This window comes from Eulemur rufifrons, chromosome 17 (genome assembly GCF_041146395.1).
Source record: "Eulemur rufifrons isolate Redbay chromosome 17, OSU_ERuf_1, whole genome shotgun sequence".
NCBI classification, from domain to species: Eukaryota; Metazoa; Chordata; class Mammalia; order Primates; family Lemuridae; genus Eulemur; species Eulemur rufifrons.
The window spans coordinates 1,050,287-1,074,125 of NC_090999.1; the positions used below are offsets into that span (position 1 = coordinate 1,050,287).

The 23,839-nt window shown below is 55.1% G+C and overlaps 1 protein-coding gene across 1 annotated transcript in view; it reads right to left on the bottom strand.

Moving 5' to 3' along the window:
• SLC6A3 (solute carrier family 6 member 3) overlaps nt 1-13,701 on the bottom strand; it is a 36,160-nt gene extending 22,459 nt beyond the window's left edge. The window contains exons 1-3 of the mRNA XM_069492386.1: nt 13,416-13,701; nt 11,890-12,021; nt 5,531-5,762 (exon numbers count right to left, since the gene is read on the bottom strand). Of these exons, the coding sequence (XP_069348487.1) occupies nt 5,531-5,762; nt 11,890-12,021; nt 13,416-13,701 (650 nt within the window). The remainder of the gene's footprint in view (nt 1-5,530; nt 5,763-11,889; nt 12,022-13,415) is intronic.
• Between the last annotated feature and the right edge of the window lie 10,138 nt (nt 13,702-23,839).

Sequence of the window (23,839 nt, forward strand, 5' to 3'; positions counted from 1 at the left end):
GTCACATAATCCCACCCCCAGTGAGACAGGTGCTTTTCGGTAAAACCAAAGCCGAGAGAGTTCAATGCCAGCAAGTCCACGGTATAAGGAATATTAAAGGAAGTTCCTCAGCTGGAAGGAAAACGGTCCCAAATGGAAACTTGGATCTGTGTAAAGCCTGGGAGCGCACCAGGCGCGGTGACCATGTGGGTGCGTATACAACGTTTCTTTGCTGTTTTAAATTTAGTTTAAATGTAATTGATTGTTTAAAGCAAAAACAATAACAATGTATTGTGGAGTTGATAACATATTGTAGAAACAAAATCTACGACAATTGCATAAGGACACGAGGAGACATGGGGTGTACGCTGCCGGGGCTTCAGTTGTGTGTGAGGTGGCACGGTGCCGCTGAGGGTGGGCTGCTGTAAGTCAAAGGTGCGTGTCGTAAACCCTGCAATATCCACTAAAGAGTTAAACAATGAACTCTAGCTCACTAGCCAATAGTATTAATAAAATGGAAGCCCAAAAATTAATTCATTCAAAAGAAGAAATAAAAAGAGGAAACAAGAAACAAAGAAGAGATGGGACAAGAAAAGAAAGAAATAGCATGATGAAAGGCCTAGACCCAGCCATACAGACAATTATTGCACGCAAACACCAATTAAAACACAGAGATAGTCACACTGGATAAAAAGCAAGGACCAATTCTGTCTACAAGAAACCCACTTTAAACATACTGACGCATTAAGTTAAAATGAAAGGATGGAAAATATACACCGTGCAAACACTAATCATAGGAAAACAGGGTGGCCGTGTTAATACCAAGCAAAGCAGACTTCAGAATGAGAAGTGGAACACGAAGCACATTTCACAGTGCTAAAGAGGTCGATCCAAAGAGTTGCTGTCCATAAACTCGCATGCACTTTGTGACAGAGCTTCAGAACACATGGATGAAGCAAAGACTGATAGAACCGTGAAGAGAAGCAGACAAATCTGAAGTTGCAGTTGCTATATCAATACCCCTTTGTCAGGAACTGATAGAACAAGTGGATAGAAAATCAGCAAGGATGCAGAAGACCCGAATACTCCAATGAGGTTACACGGCCTCGCTGACATTTATGCAACTGTCCACCCAACAGCAGCAGAGCACACATTTGTTTAAAGTGTACACAGAACATTCACCAATGCATAGAGTAAGTCATAAAACGAGTCTCAGTATGTTTGAAAATATTGAAGTTTTATAAGAACATCATCTTGTCAGAACAGAATTAAATTAGGAATCAATATCAGAAACATCTAGAAAACCTTCAAATATTTCAAATTGAACAACAAACATCAAAAATTGTCCCATCAATCAAATAGAAATCAAAAGAAAGATTAGAGAATCCTTTGAACTGAATGAAAATAAAAACACCATATTTCAAAATTTGTGGGGTGCATTCAATGCAGTCCTGTAGAGGCAAATTTATAGCTTTAATTGATAACTTCCTAATTTATGTTAAGCAGCGTTGATAAATGTTTATGGAAGTGAGGGGAATTTTAAACTGGTCGGAGCTCTGTGGGCCTGTGTTGGGGTTTCTCAGCCCACATGCACTTTCCTGGCCGGACTTCCCATTTATAAAGTGTGCTCACAACGTCATTTCTCAACTCCAAAGGTGCCAGTGATGCACTTTGCTCTCTGCTCTGAGCCTGTAACTCTTTCTCAAGTTATGCCCGTTAGGAATGGAAGATGGAAACATGTCAGCCAGTGCAGGGATGGTGAGGAAACAGGTACTGAGAGAGAAACACAGGGCTTTATAGAAAGGGCAGCTTGGGGACAAATACTATCCCCTTACTTTTCTCAGATAAGAAGCCACTGAGAGTAAAAGTAACACTTCCTGGTTCAGCCATTTGGCACTATTTGATCTCCAGGATCCTGCTGCAATGCCTCCTTTCCTTTCTCTGCCGGAGTCATTTCTGTCACCTCCCGCAGGCAGGTGGGCCACTGCCCAGGAAGGGGCTGCAAGGCAGGAAGGCTGCCTGGACCCGGGGGGCTGGGGAGTCATCGGCTCCCATGGGACCCTTGTCATTTGCCAACCCTGGCAGGCTCTGGGCTGAGTTTGTCAACAGGCGCGGGGGAGACCGCTGCACACGGCCTCTGGACGGGCAGCCGTCCCTTCAGAATCAGAGCCCAGAAGCAGACGTGGCCAGCATCTTGCCAAGAACCTGGGGTGAAGACGCCTGGACGAAGCCCTTTCAGATTCTACTCCTGCTAACACCTCAGTTGTCAGATCATGACGTGGCATACTCTGCCCTTTGTGTAGGAAGCTGGAATCCCTGCGCGGTGGCTGACACAGCCACACATGCCTACTGTGCAGGACGGACAGCTTGGCTGTGGAACGACTGCCGTCACCTTGGCCTCTGCGGCTTTCCATGGTGGGCCGTGCACCCCCTAATTACATGTGCCTGCGGGAACTGCCACCCTTTTACAGTGATCTGCTTAATAGTGGGTCTGAATCCCAGCAACCCCTGCAGACCTGGGCACATTGCCGGCTGCTCCTTCCCACAGGGTCACTGGGGCCAGTTTCTGGAACCCTCCGCCCCAGGGTGAGAGTGCGGGGAGCAGCACAGGAGCCTCCGTGCCCTGTGCCGTACATGACGCGGCTCATCTCACACCCTCCCCCGCCCCCACGTCTGTCCTGGAGGGGCCCAGCTGGGGCGGGGCGTGTGCTGGTGCTGACCGGGCCTTCGGGAGGCCAAGGGTTGGGGCCGCTCCGTTCCCGTCTTGACCCAGACCCAGAATTTCCAAATAGACTCCACTCGTCTGATCTTTTTAAAAAATAACATTAATCTTACCTTCTAGTATTCTTAATCATAAGTCATTAAATGAATCATTTTCCCTCTCATTTTCTTCTCTGAAAATCACTTAGATGAGCCAGCTCTTTCCACACTACCCACCCAAAGAAAGGGGGTCCCACGACGGCGTCATTCACCCGGCACCTTAGAATGTCTGTGCAACCTTTTCAAATGTTCCAGACTGCACTGAGATCCATCTTAAAATTGTAAAGGCACACTGGCTTGAGCACTTAGTCACCGTTTTGTCTGTGTAACGATAAAGCCAGCTGCAGAGTGGCTGTCCCTCAGCATCCTTTAGTGATGGCGCAGGGTGGCGGAGTCCTCCCGGTCCCTTCACACACCGTGAGGCTCACAGGCTCTCCCCGGGTCACTCTGCCTGTCCCCGTGTCCCCATGCCCCGGCACCGTCCCTTCTCTGATCACGCGCCAACCCTGAGAGACACGTGCAGCCTGGCCACGTTCCCACCCAGGACAGCATTCAACTGGGACGTGCAGGAGAGTGGCCCCCACAGCTGTGGCTGTCTCCTCCCTGAGGATGCTAAGTCCTCTTCAGGAGTGGCAGACCTGTCCTCTGTTTGGGGAATTTTATCACGCCTTGCTGGCCTGTGCCCCCATTTCTCCCTGCAGACGCCCACTCAGCCGTCTTCCGGGCAAATCAACAGGGAAAATCCCGGGCGGCTTCTCTCTACTGGCCCCACCCTGAGACCGGGGCCCCTCCCAGAGCCCCTTCCAGGGGAAGCCCCCGCCCCACCTGCTGGCCCCAGAGTGGCTCTCCCGCCCCGACAGGCGGGTGGCCTCTCTCTGGGACTCCTCTCCCTGCTCCCCACAGGGTCTTCAGCTCGTCCAGTTGCAAATGCGCACAAAGGCTGTCTCCTCCCAAGCAAGCAAGCCCCACCCACGCGGCCGCACCCCTGCCCACCCACAAGGCCGCACCCCTGCCCCGAGAGCGTCCTGGGCTCTGAGACAGACCTGGTCCGAGGTTCGCTGTCCACGCTGAGGAGTTCTAGAGCAAAGCAGTCAGATTCCGCACATGGAACTCGCGGTGCCAGATCCTAAACGCCTGCTGATGCTATGTGTCCCCATCTCCCTCCCAGCGGCATCTCTCCCCATCCTCTGCCCGCGGCGGCTGCTGTCCCCTGCCCGTGTGAACTGTCTCACCCTCTCTGATGAGACCCCCAGCACTGGGCGAAGTCCCTTCCTCTCAGGAAAGGCCTCAGTGGACAACACCACCGCCAAAACCATCTCTCTGGGAGGCTGTTTGCCCCCGAGTTTCCCCTGCACACCAGGACCGAGCTCTGGGGACAGACCCTGCACCCAGCCAGGGTGACAGGACCCTCCGCTACCCCGCCGGCCCTCCTGGGCGTGCGCAGCTCACAGACGTAACACTTCATTTGTTTCTAAGCTGTTTTCTAACTCAAAACAAATTTTGCAAATGTGCTTGCTTGCCGTTAAAACCTGAATTATTTTATTTTTATCGGTCAAAGTTTCTTTCTCTAAGTTGTAAGTGGGCTCATTTTTACATATAAACATGAATACAACATATCTAAATAGGCAAGTGAGCCCCTCAAGAAGGAGCGTCACAGTCAATGCGACGTCACAGTCAATGCGAAAGTTTGACCTCGATGGGGTGGGAATCGCAGCAGACGCCCTTTTCCCATCTCCAAGACAAACGCTGCGTTTTGAGAGAACCCCCTTCAGTCAGAACGGCGCACCCAGCAGGAGGCGCAGAGAGTGCCAGGGCGCCACACCCTCCCCTCCCTCGGCATCCAGGCACACCACTCTGCCAGCTGGCCTGGCATGTCCCCGGCACGGTCACAAACTCACATGTCCCCTTAATGACAATTAACTCAGCCTGGGTAAATTCTAGCTGGAAATCGCTCTGGGGAGCGCTCCACCTTGAGACAGAGAGTGGCCTCTCACAGCAAGTGTTTCTCTCACACAGCACACAAATGTGCAGCACATACACACGTGCGTGCACACACACATACGCACACGTCAGGATTCCAGGAGGGGCCAGGAAACAGTGGACCCGTGGGGCGGTCGCTGCCCTTGCAGGCTGGGCCAGGCCCCGTGGTAAGGAAGGGGGAGGGCTGGAGTTGGCGCAGGGCCCGAAAGGGTTAGGAGAGGACCAGCCCCAGGGGGACCAAGCGGGTCCGGGCCTGCAGGGGGGCAGGGAGGAGGGGAGAGCCGGACGGCAGCTGGCTGGGAGCACACGGGTGGGAGGAGGGGAGGACTGGGTGGGGCCCCGTGGAAGGAAAAAAGCTGCGAGTAGAATGAGAAGAAAACCTCATGACAAGGGGACAGCCGGTGCACCTAGTAGACAGGGTCAGTTCCGTTAACCTGGGGTCTTCCCGGCAGCGAGGCGGCTGAGCCCCAGCCTACAGAGGAAGGGCAGGGAGCAGGCTGCAGCCCAGCCCCTCCCGGCACTGCCCTGCATGTCTCCCGCCAGCCTCCTCCCGCCCCAAACCGACGCTGGGAGCAGGAAGGCACCGCCAGGGCTGGCTCAGGCTTCCATCCTTGCTGGGGACTCTCAGCTGAGCTTCTGAGACCACCAATGTGTGATTCAAAAACACGCCCCACCAGAACGCTGATGGGACAGAATGCAGGGACAGGTCTCGCAAGGCAGGGGAGGGAGTAGCTGGCCACGGGGCCCGAGTGCCCGGCCCCGCTGACCCTCCCATTCCTGATGCCGACAGAAGGAGCGGGACGCCACTTACTCAAAGTACTCAGCGGCAGGCGTGGTCCCGAAGGTGTCATTGAGGCCCAGGCCGTCACTGGCGTTGCTGGCGTGGGCGTCGGAGCAGTTGGGGCTGTTCCAGGTGTTGTTGCAGTGGATCCACGGCAGCTCCATGGTGAAGGAGGAGAAGAAGTAGTGCAGCGCCCAGGCGATGATGACGTTGTAGAAGAAGCCGACGTAGAGCGAGATGAGGATGACCGTGAAGCCCACGCCTAGTGGACGTGAGCACAGGGCTGTCAGCAGCAGCTCCTTTTGGCCACCCCTGCGGGCACCACCTCCTCCCTGCGCCGCTGTCCACCGACAGCCCTAACTCAGAACCTTGAAACTCACAGGGGAAGGCACGAAGGCCTGGTGCCGGCTTCACGCTGCCGTCAGAGAAGGGGCTGCCCACCTCCCAACGCCATCTACATCCACACAGAGACACTCAGGGTGTCTTGGGGGGACATCCAGGGCCATTGCAGGGGATCTGGGACTGCCCTCATATACCCAAGGTCACTAAGGCCAGCAGGGCCACCCGCAGCCATGCCACCCATCACCTCATAGCCACCCAGGATCAACCAGCGTCACCCAGGGCCATCTATGCCCTTAGGCTATCAGAGGTTACCCAGGATCACTCAGGAATACCCAGGGTTTCCCAGCCATCCAGGGCTGCCAATAGTCATTAAGGGACAACTGGGGTCTTCCACAGCCATCTACAGCCTTCTGGGATCATTTAGGATCATCAAGGGCATCCATGACCACCCATAATCCCCCTGGGTAATCCAGGGCCACCCAGAGTCACACAGGGCCACCCAGACCATGAATGACTATCCAGGGTCTCTCAGGGTTTCCTAAAGTCACCCGGGGCGTGGAAGACCACCCAGGGCTTCCTTGGAACATCCAGGCTCTTACATGACTATCAAGGGCCATCTAGAGCCGAGTATGACCACCCAGCATCTCCCAGATGACATACAAGACCATCAGGGACCACCCAGGGCCATCCATGAACATCCAAAGCCACTCAGGGCTGCCCAGGACCTTTTAGAGTGCCCTTCCAGGATCACAACACCTGGAATTTGGGATCAGTCATGTGGGAGGTCCTGGGGAGCTGGAGCAGAACTCAGGGGTGAGCAATCCTTGAGGCTTGTCACCCTGACTGGGGAGCAGAGGGGTGTCGTGGTCAGGAGGCCTCCTCCCATTGGTCAAGGAGTCCTCCCTACTGAGTGCTGGACAGGCACGGTCGTGTTCTGGCTACCGTGCTCACTTTACTAAGCTCCACATGGAATTCTTTTGGAAGGTCTCCTCCAATGTGGAACTTGTCAATATTGAACACTTCCATATTGCATTTCTGTTCACTGAATTTCTTAGGAGAGGCTGCATTGTGATTTACAGTGAACTTGCCTAGACAGCCATGTTGGGAAGCCATGTTGTCTGGCAGCCATGTTGTTGAGAAGCCATGTTGTCTGGCAGCCATGGTGTCAGGAAACCATGTTGTTTGGTAGCCATGTTGTCTGGTAGCCATGTTGTCTAGCAGCCATGTTGTTCCAAAGTCAACCATGGAAGGTTTTATCTGGCGGTGGGCTGACTGTGGATGCTGAATTTGAAGACTTTTCGAGGTTAAACTTTGTAAACCAAGTCCTCAGCTTGAAACTTTGGGATCTCAAAGAAGCCTTTGATCAAACACTAGAGTGGATCCAAATCTAGTGTCTGAAGGAAGGGGCTGACTTTGTCCCTGGTCCTTCCAGAGCTACCACAGGCCAGGATTCTTGACCTTCACAACAGAGTGACAAGGCCACCACCGGCTGATGTGGCTCCCAGAGCAAGTGGGCTTGCCCTGATCTGCAGCACAGCAGTGTCCGCGCACCCCACCCAGGAGCACCCTCTCTCCTGCACTGCTGTCCAGCAGCCCCGGGCACCTGGGTGAGGGAAGCAGTGCCCTTGGAGGGTGGCTGCCAGTGCCAGCTATTCCTTCGTTCACTCTCAGCTCCGCCCTTCTGGAAGGCAGTGCCGCTGGCCCGGCCCACTGAAGCATGGCCCCCATTCAACCAGCCAGGTTCACCATGTTCCTCCATAGGCCCGCGTAAGGCTCAGTCCCAGGAAATCCACTTTTCTGTTTGCAATAAGAATGTTCTTGTGATCACTGTTCATCACATCACCCCAGGCTCAAACAAAGCCTCACCTGATATATTTCTTCCATATTTAACGCCATGGGAAACTGTCCCTCCGAAGGAGGTGGTGGGCTTACCCTTTCTTATGTTTCCAATGAAAATAGTACTGGAAACATGATGCGTTTCTCTTTTGTCTGACTCCCAGGAAGCTCAGGGCTAAATGTGAATTTCAATCATTGCTCGTAACGTTGATTTCTATTTTTCTTAGTATTTCTTCCTATTAAACTTGTATGTAATTTGTTTTGTTTCACTTTAAGCCACCTTAAATTCTTTTTTAGAAAAAGGGAGAGATTGATAATCACACTAAAATATTACTGACTGCACAATATTATGAAATATTTTATATTCACTACAATAGGTTGGTGGTGTTTCCACAGCATACATAAAATGGGGGTTTGTCTTTGGCGATTAAGCGGACAACCTGAGAAGGTGCTTCCTGCTAAAGTTGGTGCTCAGCCCTCAAGAGAGCATGGAGCTGCCCTCTCCACCACCCGCAGACGCCAGCACACCCAGAGCGCCCACCAGGCTGGTGTCAGGAGACGGTGTCGTAATGAAGACACGTCCCAGGAACTCCAGCTGCAGAGAACACTCCCTCCGTCCTTTGCAAGAGTCAGTGGGCAGGTCTCTCTGAAGGACAGGAGAGAATTGCTCCCCTATCATTCTGCGTGTCCTTAGCGCCTGCCTGTGTGTGCATGTGTGTGCATGCAGGTGTTCATGTGTGTGTCTGTGTGTGTGCATGTGTGTGTGTGTGAGGGAGAGAGACAGAGAAAGAATGAGAGAGGAAAGAAAGGAGAGAAATAGAGAGAGACAGACAGAGAGTGAGACAGAGAGGGAGAGAGAGAGAGAGATAGAGAGACAGAGACAGAGTAAGAGAGAGATATAAAGAGAGAGAGAGACAGAGACAGAGAGAGACAGAGAGGCAGAGAGGGACAGAGACGGCAAGGCAGGGAAAGGGGACCATGTGACTGGCAGTGGCTCTGGTGGCTGTGTCCACGCAGAGGGGCTCTGAAGGGTCTGCCCAGGGAAAGCGGGATGAGTCACGGGCTCTGAGGCCAGCGGCCATCTCAGCTCCTGGTTAGGAGCAGGGCGAGGCCCCAGGCCCCTGGCGGGAGCGGGCAGAGGCCGGTTCCCTGAAATCAGGGCTCTGTCTGCCAGGAGAGACCTCTGAGCGGCACAGGCACACAGTCCCCTCTGAGGAACCGGAGCCTTTTAGTGTCTTTGATTATTTTGGGCATTTTAACTGATGTCATAGTTTACCATGTGGAACTTCTATTTAATAAGACATGAAAATAGATTTTTTTCTAACTAAATAAATAATAGATGTTTTTAGGAGATGAAGGAGGGAAGAGAAGGCACGTGTATCGGAGTACCCGGGCTTTGCCGCTGCTCTTTGAGGGAGCGGCCCGTCTCCGGCGGGGGGGGGGGTCGGCACCCTGAGAATGGGATAGAACCCCGACAGGTAGGAAATGACATGCCAGGAACTGTCGCTTTTTTGGTATTAGGCTATTCAAGGTGTCTCTTCCTTAAACAAATCTTGTTTTCTTGGATTGATTCTTTTATCTCTTCGTTTTTGCACAAAGACACCAAAGTACCACAGTTCATGTTCTGTGACCTGCGGTTTTCCTCAGTCACCGTCATAGGACGATCCCTTCCTGTGGCCTCCATCAGCCCCCGCACAGCCTCCTCTGCACTGGTGTTCAGGTCAAAAGCCAACATGAGACGCCAGGGCTGTGACTTGGAATGAAGGACTGGGCCAGCGGTGACTGTCCAACTTCAGGTTCTGAGGCTGCGCTGGGAACAGGGCGAAACACCCCAATCCACGCCTGCCTTTCTCCAGGACGGGGTGCCAACACGCACATTGACCAAAGCCAGATGCTCTCCCTTAGCCCAAGTTAAGTTTGTTAGCATCACGTGGTGCTGCGAAGTTCTTGGAGATCGTTTATTGACGTGTTATAAATTGCGTCGTAACAGCCCATGCTGGCGGCTGTTGGAGAACGCTCTTTCTGTGGCACCACGTGTGCGTGGGAATGAGCTTCCACTGGCTGACCAGGTCCTGGCATGAATCACCCCCGTCTTTCTCCTGCCAACCCTTGCCCGATTCCTGCACATAAAGAGGTGAATTTAATTCTATCCAACGTTAGGGTCACTCGTGGGGAGTGGGAGCACAGGGTGGTGTTGTGTAAGAGACTTGCGACGCACTCCAAACTCGAAGGGGTGGCTCTGGAAGACCCAGCAGAGCAATCTGGCATCGCCGCCGCCTGCGTCGTAGCGTGAGGCCGACCCCTCAGCACATCCTCTGGGGGAGGACGGAAGCTCTGTCTCCAGCTCAGCGCGGCCAAGCCTCTGAACACTCAGGTGCTACGTAAATGCAAACTGTGCGCGCGGCACAGCTACAGCCGGACTCAGAAGCGACACCTACTGAAACACGTCAGCGCTGCTGGGAGGACTCGATTAACTCACTTGAACTGTTCGGGTTCACCGACCTTGACCAAATGAATAGACAATGCAATGCCTGGTTCGCCATGCGCACCTGTCTCTACAGAGACTCCTGGGTCTTTAGTTAGCTGCTGCATTCATCCACTGGGGAACTGTGACAGCGACAGACAAGTCTCAGGCGATTCGTCTAGGTTTCACCTCTACCTTCAGATCCCATCAAGGGGACGGCCCACACTGGCGTCTGTCTCTCGCTGCAGGTGCGTGTGGGGTGGGTGCGGGGAGGGGGTCTCTCTTTTTGCAGTTCCATTTCAGTGTGGGCCAGTAAATCACGAAGGCTAGGAAGAAATTACTATAGTCTCAAGACTCACCAAGCGGGCCACCAAGAACGAATAGCACCCTAAGGCCTGGCCAGTCTCAGCATCCCCCTGCTGCCAGGCCACTTTCTGCCCCGGAGCCCGACCTCAGCCGCCGCGAGATGCCGTCTGTCTCCACTACTGAGACAGACCAGAGGCTCAGCTCTGAGAATCGGCTCCTGACCCACCGACAGCACATCCTGGGGACACCCAGGGCTTCTGTTCTCTTCTAAACACACTGACTTTCCAAGAGCTTCTGAGAAAATCCAAAGACTGATCTTTTAATAGTCATTTACCTCTTGAGTGCCACCCATGTGTCCCAGAGGAAATGCTCCAAATCCTCCCTGAACCTCTGGCTCCTGGGAGGCAGTATTGGCTCAGCAGGCAGACATGACCCAGAACTGGGCTCAAACTCTGCTCTGCACCTGACCAGGTGACAGAGGGAATCATTCAAGCCCTCTGACCTTCCACCCAGTGTGGCCCTCCCCTGGGCTCTCATGAGGAGAGAAAGGCAATCCTGGGGAGGGTGAGCGCTGGGCGGGCCACCTGCACTCAACGTGAGGTGAGCTGCTTCAGGGTGGCATCAGCAGCCGTGAAGGCTCATTGATGACTAGATAGATAGATGATTGATAGGTGGATGGATGGGTAAATGATAAATGATAGATAGATGATGGAAGGATGGATGGGCAGATGATAGACAGGTGGATGGATGGATGGATGCATAGATGATGGATGGATGGGTGGGTATATAAATGATAGGTGGATGATGGATGTATGGATGTATGGATGGGTAGATGATAGATGATAGATGGATGATGAATGGGTGGATGGGCAGATGATAGGCAGGTGGATGGATGGACAGGTAGATAAATGATACGTGGATTGATGGATGGATGGATGGGTAGATAAATGATAGGTGGATAGATGGATGATGGATGGATGGATGGATGGGTAGATGATAGGCAGGTGGATGGATAGATGGATAGGTAGATGATAAATGATGGATGATGGATGGATGGGTAGATGATAGATGATAGATGATAGATGGATGACGGATGGGTGGATGGGCAGAAGATAGACAGGTGGATGGATGGATGGATGATTGATGGATGCATGGATGGATGGATGGGTCCATACATACATGTTTTATCTTATCTACCATCTTAATGCCTTGGCAAAATAAAACCATTAATGAACTGCAGGACAGCCTCACCTGGGAGCAGGGAGATCCTTGGTCATCATAGGTCTTTAAAGTAGGACCCAAACTAAACTGGCCTGTGATACTCCTGTGTGTCTTAGTGAGGCAGGACCACGTGCACACGATGTGGCTGGCTCAGGTGAAATTCCAGGGCCACCACCATGGTCTGCACCATGCCAGGGTTAAAGGAGAGGCCGAGCCTTACCTTTCAGTATGGGGCAGATCTTCCAGACGCCGGCAGCCCCTTCCCGGTTGAACTGCCCGAGGGCCAGCTCCATGTAGAAAAGCGGCATCCCAGCAATGACCATGAAGAGCAGGTAGGGGACCAGGAATGCACCTGTGGGGCACAACGGCATGTCAAAGAGAGCTCAGGGGTGCAGAAGGGCCCACCTTTCACCATCAGAGCTCGGGCTCCACCGTCCCAGTCAACCACCCACATGTGGGACATGACCTTTGCACCCAGTCACAGGCAGAAGGTTCCCTGCACGGCACCCCCAGTGGTGAGTCCCGGCTGGGGCAGGTAGGCCTCCCCTCCATGCCTGTCGCCCACTGCTGTCAGTGTCTGGACTCGTCCTTCCAGAAACCCCTAGGAGTCCCCCGCTCCAAGTCAAGCCCTGTGCAGAGCAGGTGCAGCCCCACCCAGTCCTCCCGGCTTGGCTCAGGCACCTTCCAGGCCTGGCCTTTGGCCTCTCTGTGTCCTGATCCTGTTTTCCTTTTGCACTGTGAGTCTTCCGGGATCTGTGGCCCCAGCTCTTCCCCTGGCCCTAAGAGGGTTTCACCACCCCATCCCCGGCTCCTCGCAGTTGGAGCCTGCCTCCTGCGGGCCGGTGGCCGACAGGTGTTTGCAGGTGCCAGTGCCGGGTGTCCTCAAGGGAGAGCCTAGTTCCTTCCCTGCAGGCACAAAGTCCAGGGTCCTATGGTCTCGGCCTCCTAAATGCCCCTTGCTCTCCCCTAATCTGACCCCGAGTGAGGAAGCCCTTTGCCACGCTCTCTTCTGGAGGTGCCTGGAGAACTCTCACTCTGTCTTGGGGGAAATTATTGTGCCTGCTTAGACCTCAGTCTTCTTGTCTGCAAGACGGGCGTCATGATGCCAGCTTCCTCACAGGCACACGCTGTGGGGCCTGCCCCAGAGACTCTTCTAAAGCCTTTTGTCCAGCAGAGGGACCGGTCAGGGAGGCCGGGCAGGTGAGGGGAGGCCCAAAGAGGCTCGCGGGAAAAGGGCACGGATCTGCTCGGCTTCTCAACCTGCACTTCTCAGGGACCCTGCCCTGATCTTAGCTTCCTGACTCAAGTCCAGAAACAGCCGTGGTTCCGTAACCGGCTGATGTCAGAGAGCAGGGGCAGGGATGGTGAGCTGGGCACATTCCCAGCGGTGTCTTCTGCCACCCCAAGTTCAAGGCCTACACACACTGTGTAAATACCGCTTAAGTCTTTAGGCCTTTGGGAAAGTTCTTTCCAAAGTGAAAGCAACCGTGGGCATGGCAGGAAGAGCCAAGGTGCCTCTACCCACTTCCCTCTAGGTTCTTCTTTCCTGGCCTCACTGTCCTCGCCGGACACAGGGATGGCTTTGGACTCTGCTCTGGGGTTTTATGACATCATCGGGGACGTGTGTGCCCATTGCCTGCCCTTGCAGGAAGGAGCTCCGTCCCCCGCGGGGATGCACGATGCCGCCTGCACGCGCCATTCCTGGAGCAGCCGGCCCCGCCGCCCCGCCGTGGAGATGGGACTTACCGCCACCATTTTTGTAGCACAGGTAGGGGAACCGCCAGACGTTGGCCAGGTCCACCGCAAAGCCTATGACTGAGAGGAGAAAGTCGATTTTCTTGCCCCAGGTCTCTCGCTCCTGGCTGTCCCCGAGGGTCTGAGGCGGGCTGACGAGGGTGGAGTTGGTGAGCTGCACCCCGTTCTGCTCCTTCAGCAGCACGAGCTCCACCTCCCTCGGGCCCACGGCGTTGGGCTCCTTAGCCGGGGCCACCACGGACGACATGAGTCCCACCGGGCATTTGCTTTTACTCATGGGCGGACTTGGAGTCTAGGGATTCTGCGCCTCTTTCCTGGTCTTCAGCCACCATGAAAAATAAACACACAGGAAGGCAGTGATTTAGCAGCCGTGACCACAGGCGCGCCGTGCAGAGAACAGAGACCAAGGCGTTTGCATTCACTCCTCTTGGAAGGAACACACGTTCCCAGCACCCACGGTGGCCCAGCGGGCCAAGGAGGGCGGGAGATGCTGGTTCCCACAGCTGGGGTTGGGGGTCCTCGAGACAGACACTCGCCTCTGGGCCCTCCTTCCCGGGCACCCTCTCCGTTCCCGCCAAGGCGCAATGCCTGCATGACCTCTGACAATAATGCACAGGTGTCGCCTCACCTTCCACCACATTTCCAGAGAGCGATTTTATATCAGAACAGCATTCGATAGCCAGTGGCTACGCAAGTACTTACATATTCTTTATACTCAGTAATAAAATAAAGAGCAGAATTTATATGGTCAAAATCAGCCATAGTAATTGAAGTTTAAAAATAAGCATCACAACAGTGCCTTCAAAGAATCCTGCACAATCCACATCTACCTGCGCCCACCTGAGGGCTGGACTGAGGCTGAGCCGAGCAATCGTGTGCAAAGGACCCCCCAGAGCCCTGGGCGACGCAGTGGTGTGGAGCACAGAGCCCGCACGGCCAGGCCGGAGTGTCTCCCGGCGCTGGATCCCTGGCACCGCTGCAGCCTGGGGCAGGACAGCAGGGGCAGCCCCGAGGGCGAGGCTCCCCTGCACCCACCCCTAAGCTGCTTCAGGCTCACTGTATGTTCTGTGGCCTCTCCACCTCCCGGTGACAAACCCAACCTGCACGTTTCTTAGTTGTGGGGCTGGGGAGCAGGAGGGACTGGCCGGCAACCGGGCGCAGTCAGGAGAGTGACACGTCGCAGAGATTGTAAATCCCAGGGCTTTTTGCTCTGACAACTGCCCTGCAGGCAAATCCGGGACCCTCCGCCGAAGCCCACCTCAACCTTCGGGCTGGGGGACCCAGTGCCTGAACTGAGGCCTCAGAGGCGAGGTTGGGCAAAGAAAGGCAGACGCAGCCTCGTGGAGAGTGGAGAGCATCTTTCTTCACCACACCCAGAAGAAGAGGGGGAGCTGGAGCTGGCTGACAACTGTCGCTCCAGGGCCGGCCCCAACCAGCCAGGAAGCCCCACCGAGCTCCGCGCCCCTGCCTGCCCCCCGCCCCCCGCCGGTCTTGGACATCACAGACGGAAACCCCACGACATGAGGCGGCGCTGGAGAAAATCGCTCCATCATATCTGGGGTCTCCTCCCCCGGCGGCGGTGTCAGGCTGGACCAGGAGGAACCGGACCGTAGGCCCAGCCGCAGCCGCACGTCGTCGTCCTCAGCCTGGGCACGCTGGGGGCCACGGGGGCGCCACCAGCCCTGCACCCCTCCCATGCACACACCTCTCGGGCTCTGACGGTCTCGAGGGCCCCAAGTGGCACTATCGGGTCGTACTCCGCACCCAACTGTTGGCGAATTTGGAGACGGCGCCGAATGCAGGACGCGGACCCCGACGGCGCCCGCTCTGCCCTGCCTATCTCGCCCCCCGCCTTCCGGGTCTGCGGAGGGGGCGGCGCGGCCCCAGGAGGCGCGGGGGGCGCCCGTGCGGGGAGCGACTCTGGCCCTACCTGTCCGCCCGGCCTGGGCTCTGCACGGGGTCCTGGCGCTGCGCGGTCCGCCGCCGAGCGTCCGCGAAAGCTCCGGCTCCGCTGCGCTGGGCGGCCGCGGCCTCTGGGCTCTTATCGAGTCGCCGGGTCCGCCCCGCCCCGCCCGCCGTCGGGGTCGCCTCCCGTCCTGGCTCCGCCTCCGCACCGCCCCGGGTGGGCGGGGGACGAGCCCGGGCCGCGCCCCGCACCCCGCCCGCAGGGCCAGGAGAGCAGGGGAGGCGGCAGCCGCCGCTCCGAGGCCGGCGCGCTCTTGGCAGGAGGTCTGGCGCATCCGGAGCCTCGAACGCGCGGGAGCCGGGGCTGCTCGGGGTCCCAGGTGTCGCGGACAGAGACGGGCGGTTTCCAGGGAGAACAGTCTGGGTGTCCCCCACCCCGGCCCGCACCCCTCGGGGGCCACACACCTGCGCCTGCCTTCGGGGCTCCCAGACTTGCGGGTTCCAGCCACGCCAGAGCAGCGAGACGGCAAGGAGGAGGGAGCCGCGCGGCCCGCCAGGCTGAGCCCCGCTCCCCTGACTCCGACTCCGACCCCCGCTGCGACCGACTCCCACCCTAAGCCTCCAGCTGCCCCTCCTGTCATCCGGCCCTGGGGACAATATGCTTCCCGACCACCTCCTCCGCGCAGCTGTTGCCGGGGAGCAGGGCTCTGTGGTCTGGCGGGTGGCTTTGGGCCCGCGTCCCCAGCCCCGCCGTGGCGACCCGGGTTCCCTGCCCTTACCCGCAGGCTGGATCTGGCCAGAGGGCTCTCCCTCCCTTCTTCGGCGGCGGGCCGGGGCTCAGGGCCCCAAGGTACCCGCTCATTCACTTGCGTCTGCCCGTGTGCGGGCTGTGGAGACAGAGACGCGGGTCCTTTAGTGGCCCCGAGTGTGGGGGGCCCTGGGGTCTCCAGGACCTCGAGGAGGAGCCCAGCCTCACCGCCTGTGCCGGCATCTAGGCTCATCGGAACCAAGGGGCCGGAATCACACTCCACTCGCTTCTCAAAGCAATTTCCTGAGACCGGCTGCAAAGCCAGGGGTCCACTCAGACCAATGGAGTCTGTTTTCTCTGAGGTGCCTCCAGGCAGGATTTTACATTCGGAGGGGAGGATGGAGCCTGCAGGCCACCGAGCAAGGCCTGTGTCCGGGTCTGGAGAAGGCACCCGGGTGAGTGGCCGTGCCCAGGCCCTGAGCATCGCTCCCCCGCTGACCCTGAGCCGGGGCATTCCTCCCCGGCTCTCCCTCGATGTTCCCCACTGTGAGGACCCTGTTGTGGGCGTCCACACCCTCACAGCCGTGCAGGGGAGCTGTATCCCTCTGTGCCCTGGCTGCTCAGTTCCCATTTGCTCTGTGCCCCACCCCTGCAGCCTCCCTGCCCTTTCCACATCCCTGACGCTGACGGTGGGGCAGGGCAGAGGCAGGAGGGCGCAGGCGCTGTGCCTGCAGGCTGAGCAGAACCCACAGTGACCAGGTGACTGTCTTGGTGCTCCCGGGGTTAAACCACAGACTGGAGCCTAAATGCCATAGTCGGAAACAACAAGCATTTGCTCCCTGCAGTTCCAGGGCCTGGGAGTCCAGATCGAGCTGGGGCCGGCTCGGTGCCTGGGGAGGGTCGGCTTGTGGGCTGCAGACAGGAGTTTCCTCCTTGCATCTTCCACGGTCGGAGGGTTGAACGAGCTCCCTGGGGCCTGTTTTTTTGTTTGCTTGTTTTTCTGAGACAGTGTCTTGCTCTGTCCGCCGGGCTAGAATGCAGTGGTGTCATCATAGCTCACGCATCTCCCGCCTCGGCCTCCCAGGTAGCTCAGACTACAGGCAGGGGCAGCCACGCACGCCCAGATAATTTTTTTTAATTTTTTTGTAGAGATGGGGGCTTGCCCTGCTGCTCAGGCTGGTCTCTAACTCCTGAGCTCAAGCCATCCTCCCGCCGGCCTCCCAGAGTGCTGGGGTCACAGGTGTGAGCTGCTGCCTGCTCATAAGGGCAGCAATCGCATTCCCGAGGGGGGCCCTCGTGACCTCATCGCCTGCCAGAGGCCCCACCTCCTGTCACCGTCACATCAGGGCTGGGATTTCAACCGGGGAACTTTGAGGGACGGGGATTCAGCGTGGGACACCCAGGGAGGTGGTGGGGACGCGGGAGATGGGGGCTGGGAAGCCACCTGGGATCTGCAGCGTGCCAGCCACGGCAGGGCTCAGTGGCACAGGCTTCGGGGAAAGGGGGGCAGGCCGTGGTGGGGCCCCAGTCGAGGGTGAAACCAACAAATGGCCTCCCGAGGAAGAGATCTGGGGGGTCATTTAAGTAAAGGAACACAGGGTAGAACTGATGTTCAGATATTATGTAGAAAACACACAAAGAAAACACAGTGGGGGAAGGACTTGCAGGCCCTGCAGGAGGGCAAGATCGTGACCCCAACCTACGGGTGCAGGGCAGGAGCCAGCAGCACGCTGGGGCAGCCTCTCCTGCTGACGTGTGACGTGCACTCAGGGAAGGCACTGATGGGCAGAGAGAGCACGGGACAGGGGTGCCATGCAGCCGGCACACACCTGTGACGTGCACCTGGGTGAAGACAAAGAACATTCCTCCTCCCAGGAGCCCCCACCCGGCACCACCCCGCCTTCAGGACATAGGAGCTCTGCCTGCTCGCAGAGCCAGGCAACCGTGGGGGCCCAGAGGACAGAGAGAAAGCAGAGCTGCCCAGGTCCGCGTCCCCGGCCTCCCACGGCGGGGCCGCTCTCTGGAGTTGCGCAGGCGGGATCAGCGTGGCTGCGAGCTGATGAGAGCTGACTGCACGCTGCCCTTCGCGTGCCTGGAGCTTCGCCCTGCCCGCCAGGCTCGCTCATCGCGGGCGCTCGCTGCTGCGCTGCGGCTGGCTCAGGGCTCCTGAGGGACGGTGCAGCCGCAGAGCACCTGCACTTCCTGCGCGCCCTCGGTGGGGTCGCTGTGCCTGTGCGGGACCCACTGCGGCTGGGGAGCCCTGGCTGTCCACAGCCTCGCGTACCCCCAGGGGGCCTGGGTGCCGGACGTTGCCCTGGGCCTGTCTCAGCAGTGGCGTCGGAGAGGACAGGCCCTGGCTGGTGCACGCTCACACGGGCAGCGTGGGACGGGGGCCGTCTGCCCGTCTCCTGTGTCCACGCTGAGGTGTCTCGTGTGTCCTCAGAGGAAGCTCTCGGGAGCCTGGCTCAGACCCGCAGAGGTTGGCCTCTGGCCGGTGCGGGGACGGGGGAGGGGCGCGGCTGTTTCATGAGGAACCTGGGCTTGTGGGCGGGACCCTCGCTCAGCTGGACTAAATCCCTGTGTGCCCCGGGTGTGCAGGCCGTGCCAAGGCGGGCTGGACACGGGGCCCATGAGGTCAGACCCCAGGCCCTGCCTGGGAGTGACAGAGCTGCCCCGAGGGAGGCCTGCCCGCCCCTGGTCCCTCTCTGAGGAGTTCCAGGGGAGGGACGGCAGGGCCTCCCCACCCCCCCACCCCCGCACAGCTCTTCCTCTGGGCAGGATCCTCAAAGCTCCTCTCCCTTTCCGGGTACCTCCGGCCCTGATGAGCCGCGTGACAGGCTCTCTGGAGCCACCAGGGACTCTGCGAAGCTGTTGTCTACTGCTGGCTGCCAGTGAGCTCGGGCCCCCAGGAGTGGGGAGACCCCGCTTGCGTGTGCTGCTGTCCCTGAGCCCCCACGTGGGGAAGCCCCCGCAGGCCAGGCCTACCTGTCCACGCTGCTCCGCCGTCTCCACGCCACAGGCCTCTCGGGGGCCGGTGTGACCCCGGCTACTATGTCTCTGTGCTGCTGGCTGTCCCAGGTGACGGCGCACGTCCACGCCACATCCCACAGCACGGAGCCCGGAAGCCTGGAAACTGGCTTCCCAAATGCCCTCGCCAGCGGGGTTCAGCCTAAACCCGGCAGAGGCTCCCCGTGGCCCAGGTAGCCGGGGCTCTAGCCTGCTCAGGAGGCAGAGTCGGGGACGTCCTCCTGGGGCCACAAGTGCGCCAGCGCGTGTCTAACGTCCCTTTGGCCGGGGGAAACGGCCTGGGCTGTGGTCTGCACTGACCCAGAGGCTGTGGCCAGTGCTTTGCCTGCACAGCAAGAAACTTCAAAGAAGGCAGATTTCATGATTATTTATATACAGAATTTTAAGGAATTTACAAAATAACTACTAGAATTAGTAAGTGACTTTAGCAAGGTCACAGTAAATGAATTTGGCACGGTCTCAGCGTAGTTGACATGGACCACGTTGCTGCAGGCACCAGTAGCTAATTCCTTTTTACTGGGGAGTGGTTTTCCGTTGTGTGGATATCGAGCGATTTATTTATCCACTCACCTGTTGATGGACATCCGGCCATTACAAATAAAACCACTATGAACATTTGTGTGCAAGTCTTTATGGACATTTGCTCCCATTTCTCCTGGGGAAGTACTTCGTGTTGTTACATTGTTTTGTAAAGTAGTTGTATCGTTTTATATTTCCATGAACAGTAGATGGGAATTTCAGTCACCCCACATCCCCCTCACTGCTGAGTATGGTCAGTTCCTTTAATTTTACATGTTCTGATATGTTTATAGTAATATCTCATTATGGTTTAAATTTGCATTTCTCTAATGACTGAACAACAACTTTTTTTTTTTTTTTTTTTTTTTTGAGACAGAGTCTCACTCTCTTGCCCGGGCTAGAGTGTCGTGGCATCAGCCTAGCTCACAGCAACCTCAAACTCTTGGGCTCAAACAATCCTCCTGACTCAGCCTCCCGAGTAGCTGGACTACAGGTATGCACCACCATGTCCGGCTAATTTTTCTATATATATTTTTAGCTGTCCATATAATTTCTTTCTATTTTTAGTAGAGACAGGGTCTCGCTCTTGCTCAGGCTGGTCTCGAACTCCTGAGCTCAAACGATCCGCCCGCCTCGGCCTCCCAGAATGCTAGGATTACATGCGTGAGCCACCGCACCCGGCCTGAACAACAACTTTTTGTGTGTTTAGTTGCCATCAGTATAATTTCTTGTGAAGTATCTATGTTCACATCTTTTGCACATTTGGGTTGTTTTATTGAGTTCTGAAAGTTCTTTACATATTCTGGATACAAGTCCTTTATCAGATAGGCACTTTGCAAATATTTGTCCCAGTCTTGGATTGTCTTTTCATTGTCTAATAGAGTCTTTCAAAGAGAAGTTATTAATTTTGATAAAGTCCAATTTATCAATTTTTTTCTTTTATGAATCCTACTTTTAGTGTTATATTGAAGAAACCTTTACCCAACCCAAGATCACAAAGATTTTCCCTTAAGTTTTCAAATTATAGATTGTACATTTATGTATATGACCCATTTTGAATTAATAGGGTGAAGATATACATTATTTTACACCCGAATATCCACTCGTCAGCACCACTGTGGACAGGACAAGCCTCTCTGCACTGAGTTGCTTTTGCACCTCTGTGGAAACATCAGTTGGACGTGTACATAAGGGTTTATGTCTGGACTCTGTTTTATTGATGTGGTCACCTGATTGGATCCCAAACCACGCCTGCTATGGACTGAGCTGCGTCCTCTCCCCGCGCTCCCCGCTCCGGTCCCGGGTATTTTGTCCGCAGTGCAGGTGGACCAGGAGCACGCTCGCTCCCCTGCTCCCTTCCTCTCCACAGGGACAAGGTCCTGGCCAGGTGGCCCACGCTGGGCCCGAACTCCTGGGCTGGAGCGACCCTCCTGCCCCAGCCTCCCATAGCTGGGACGACAGGCACCGGCCACTGTGCCTGCTGTGTCACCACCTTGGTTACGGTGGCTTTGTAATACACATTCAGGTCCAGTAGTGTAGGTAATACTACTTTGCTGTTTTGGCTATTCTGGGTCCTTTGCTTTTTCATACAAATTTTAGAATCAATTTTTCAATTTCCATAAAGATGCCTCCTGGGATTTCCAGGTGGAGGCTGCCATTGGCTTGTGGCTTTTGTTTCTGGTGAGGCTGTCAGTGCTTAAATTCCCTTCTGAGTTCTACTCAAGCTGAATTCCATAAAGTCTGTTATGTTGCTGTTTGTTTACATTTGGTTCAAAATATTTTCTAATTTCTCTTTTGATTTCTTCTTTGATACATTGTTATTTAGATTTGTGATCAGCTTCTAAATATTTGAGGATTTGGGGGATATATTTCTTAGATTTTTTTCCAGATATATTCATTATGTTGCTATCAAAGTTATTTGCCCTTTTTGTTAAGAACACACTTTGTATCACTTGAATCCCTTTAATTCATTGAGGCTCACTTTACGTCCAGACTGTTATCTATCTTGCCAAGTTCTTCACACGCACGTGAAAAGAATGTGCACTCTGCAATTATTGGGCGAACTGTAATATAGACATCAAATATATAGTGCAAACATCAAACAGGTGAAGCTAGTTCGTACTGTTTCTCAAGGTTTCTATGTCCCCAAAAGTTTCTGTGTATTTGTCCTAGCAATCCAGGTAAGGAGCTGCTGGAATATCCCAGTGTGATTGTGTAGACGGCTTTGTTTCTCCCCACAGTTCTACCAGTTTTGGCTGAATTTATTTTGAAGCTCTGTTATTAAGCACATAAACATTTGGACTGTTATGTTCCCTTGGTGACCTGACTCCTTTATCATGATGCGACCTTGTTTAGACCTAATATCTCTGCTCTGAAATGGACTTTGTCTGATACCAAAACAGCCATTCAACTCCCTTCTGCTTAGTGTTAGAACAGGTGTCTTCCCCGTCCTTTCCCTTTTAACCTATTTGTGTCTTTATATTTAAAGTGTGTTTTTACAGGCACCGTATAGTTGGCTTTTGCCTTTATATAAAGTTTGACAATTTCTACTTTCTGGTTTTTTTTTTTTTGAAGACAGAGTCTTGCTCTGTCACCTAGACTGGAGTGCCGTGGCCTCATCACAGCTCACTGCAGCCTCATACTTCTGGGCTCAAGTGATCCTCCTGCCTCAGCCTCCCAAGTAGCTGGGACTACAGGTGCCTGGCTAATTTTTCTATTTTTGGTAGAGCCAGGGTCTCACTATGTTGCTAAGGCTGGTCTTGAACTCCTGGCCTCAAGTGATCCTCCTGCCTCGTCCTCCCAAAGTGCTGGGATCACAGGTGTGAGCCACTGAGCCTGGCCTCTGGTTGCTGTTTAAAGATTTTTCTCTTTATCGTTAGTTTTAAACATTATGATACGCCGTGCTGTGGTTTCCTTCCTGGTTCTTGTGCTTGGAGTTCACTGAGCTCCTTGTGTATTTGCTCTATCAATCCTGGGAAAGAGCTGTTGGAATATCCCCGTGTGATTGTGTAGACGGCTCTATTTCTCCCCACAGCTCTATCCGTTTTTGCTGAATTTATTTTGAGCTCTGTTATGAGGCACATGAACATTTGGACTGTATAATTTACATCAAATTTATGTCTTCAAATAATGTTTTGTCTCCCCTTCTTCTTTGGGGACTCCAATGTCACATATCTTAGATGGCTTGAAGTCTCTAGCTTGAGGTTACGCTCCCGTTGCTTGCTATATTTTTAAGCTGCGTTATTAGGTACACACAATACCGAGGCTCCGTTCAGTTTCTTATCTTCTTTCCCTGTTTTATTCTGACAGTTTGCGTTGCTCTCTCTGTCCTCGTGCTCACTTCCCTTCCCTTCTGAGACGTTAAGTCCACCCCAATCCCAACCAGTGTGTTCTGCATCTCAGACACTGTAGTTTTCATCTCTAGATTTTAGATTTGTGTCTTTTAAGAAACACCTTTCACGTGTCTATGAAGCCTGCTCCATCTTGCCTCTGGCGAGCCTCTGAGCAGCGTGACGGTTACGGTGGCTGCGAGACCTCTGCTCACGCCACCATCGCGCCACGCCTGGGTCTGTCCTGTCGGTCATGGGCCACGATTCCCAGCATTTTTGCATCGTGGTAGTTTCCGACTCGACGCCAGACTAGTGCATTTCACCCTGTCGGGTGGTGGGTAATACCGCGTCCCTGGGAACAGTCCGGAACTTCTGGAGCCTCATTTTTGGCTGCAGGTAAGTTACTTATAAACAGTTTGGCCATTTTGGTCAGGCTTTGCTGTTAAGCTTTGGTCAGCTGGGCCGGAGGAGCATTTTACAGGGTTAATGTTTCTTCCTCGTTGGGGCAAAACCCATCTGGATTTCCCACCCGACGACCTCCGTTTCGCGGGGAGGGCAGACCTCGTCTCTATTCCTCTGTCTTGGCTGGAAGCAAAAGCTGGATTCATTTGCTGTTGCCAAGTTGAGAATAATCGGCACCTTGCAGCCCTGACAACGGGACAGGACGGAGACCAGCTGTGCCCGTCCGCGCCGACGCTCCCACCGCCGGCCTGGCAGACGCTGCCTCGCGCGGCTAAGCGGGTGTGCGGCTCGGTCCCGCCTTTAGATGGGGGCCACGCTCTGTACGATTTACTGTTCTTAAATTCACCTGCAGCCGAGCACAGGGCGTGTTTTGTGAGCACTTGAAATGGCGAGTCAATTTGGTAAACAGAGTTGTTCAAATTTTC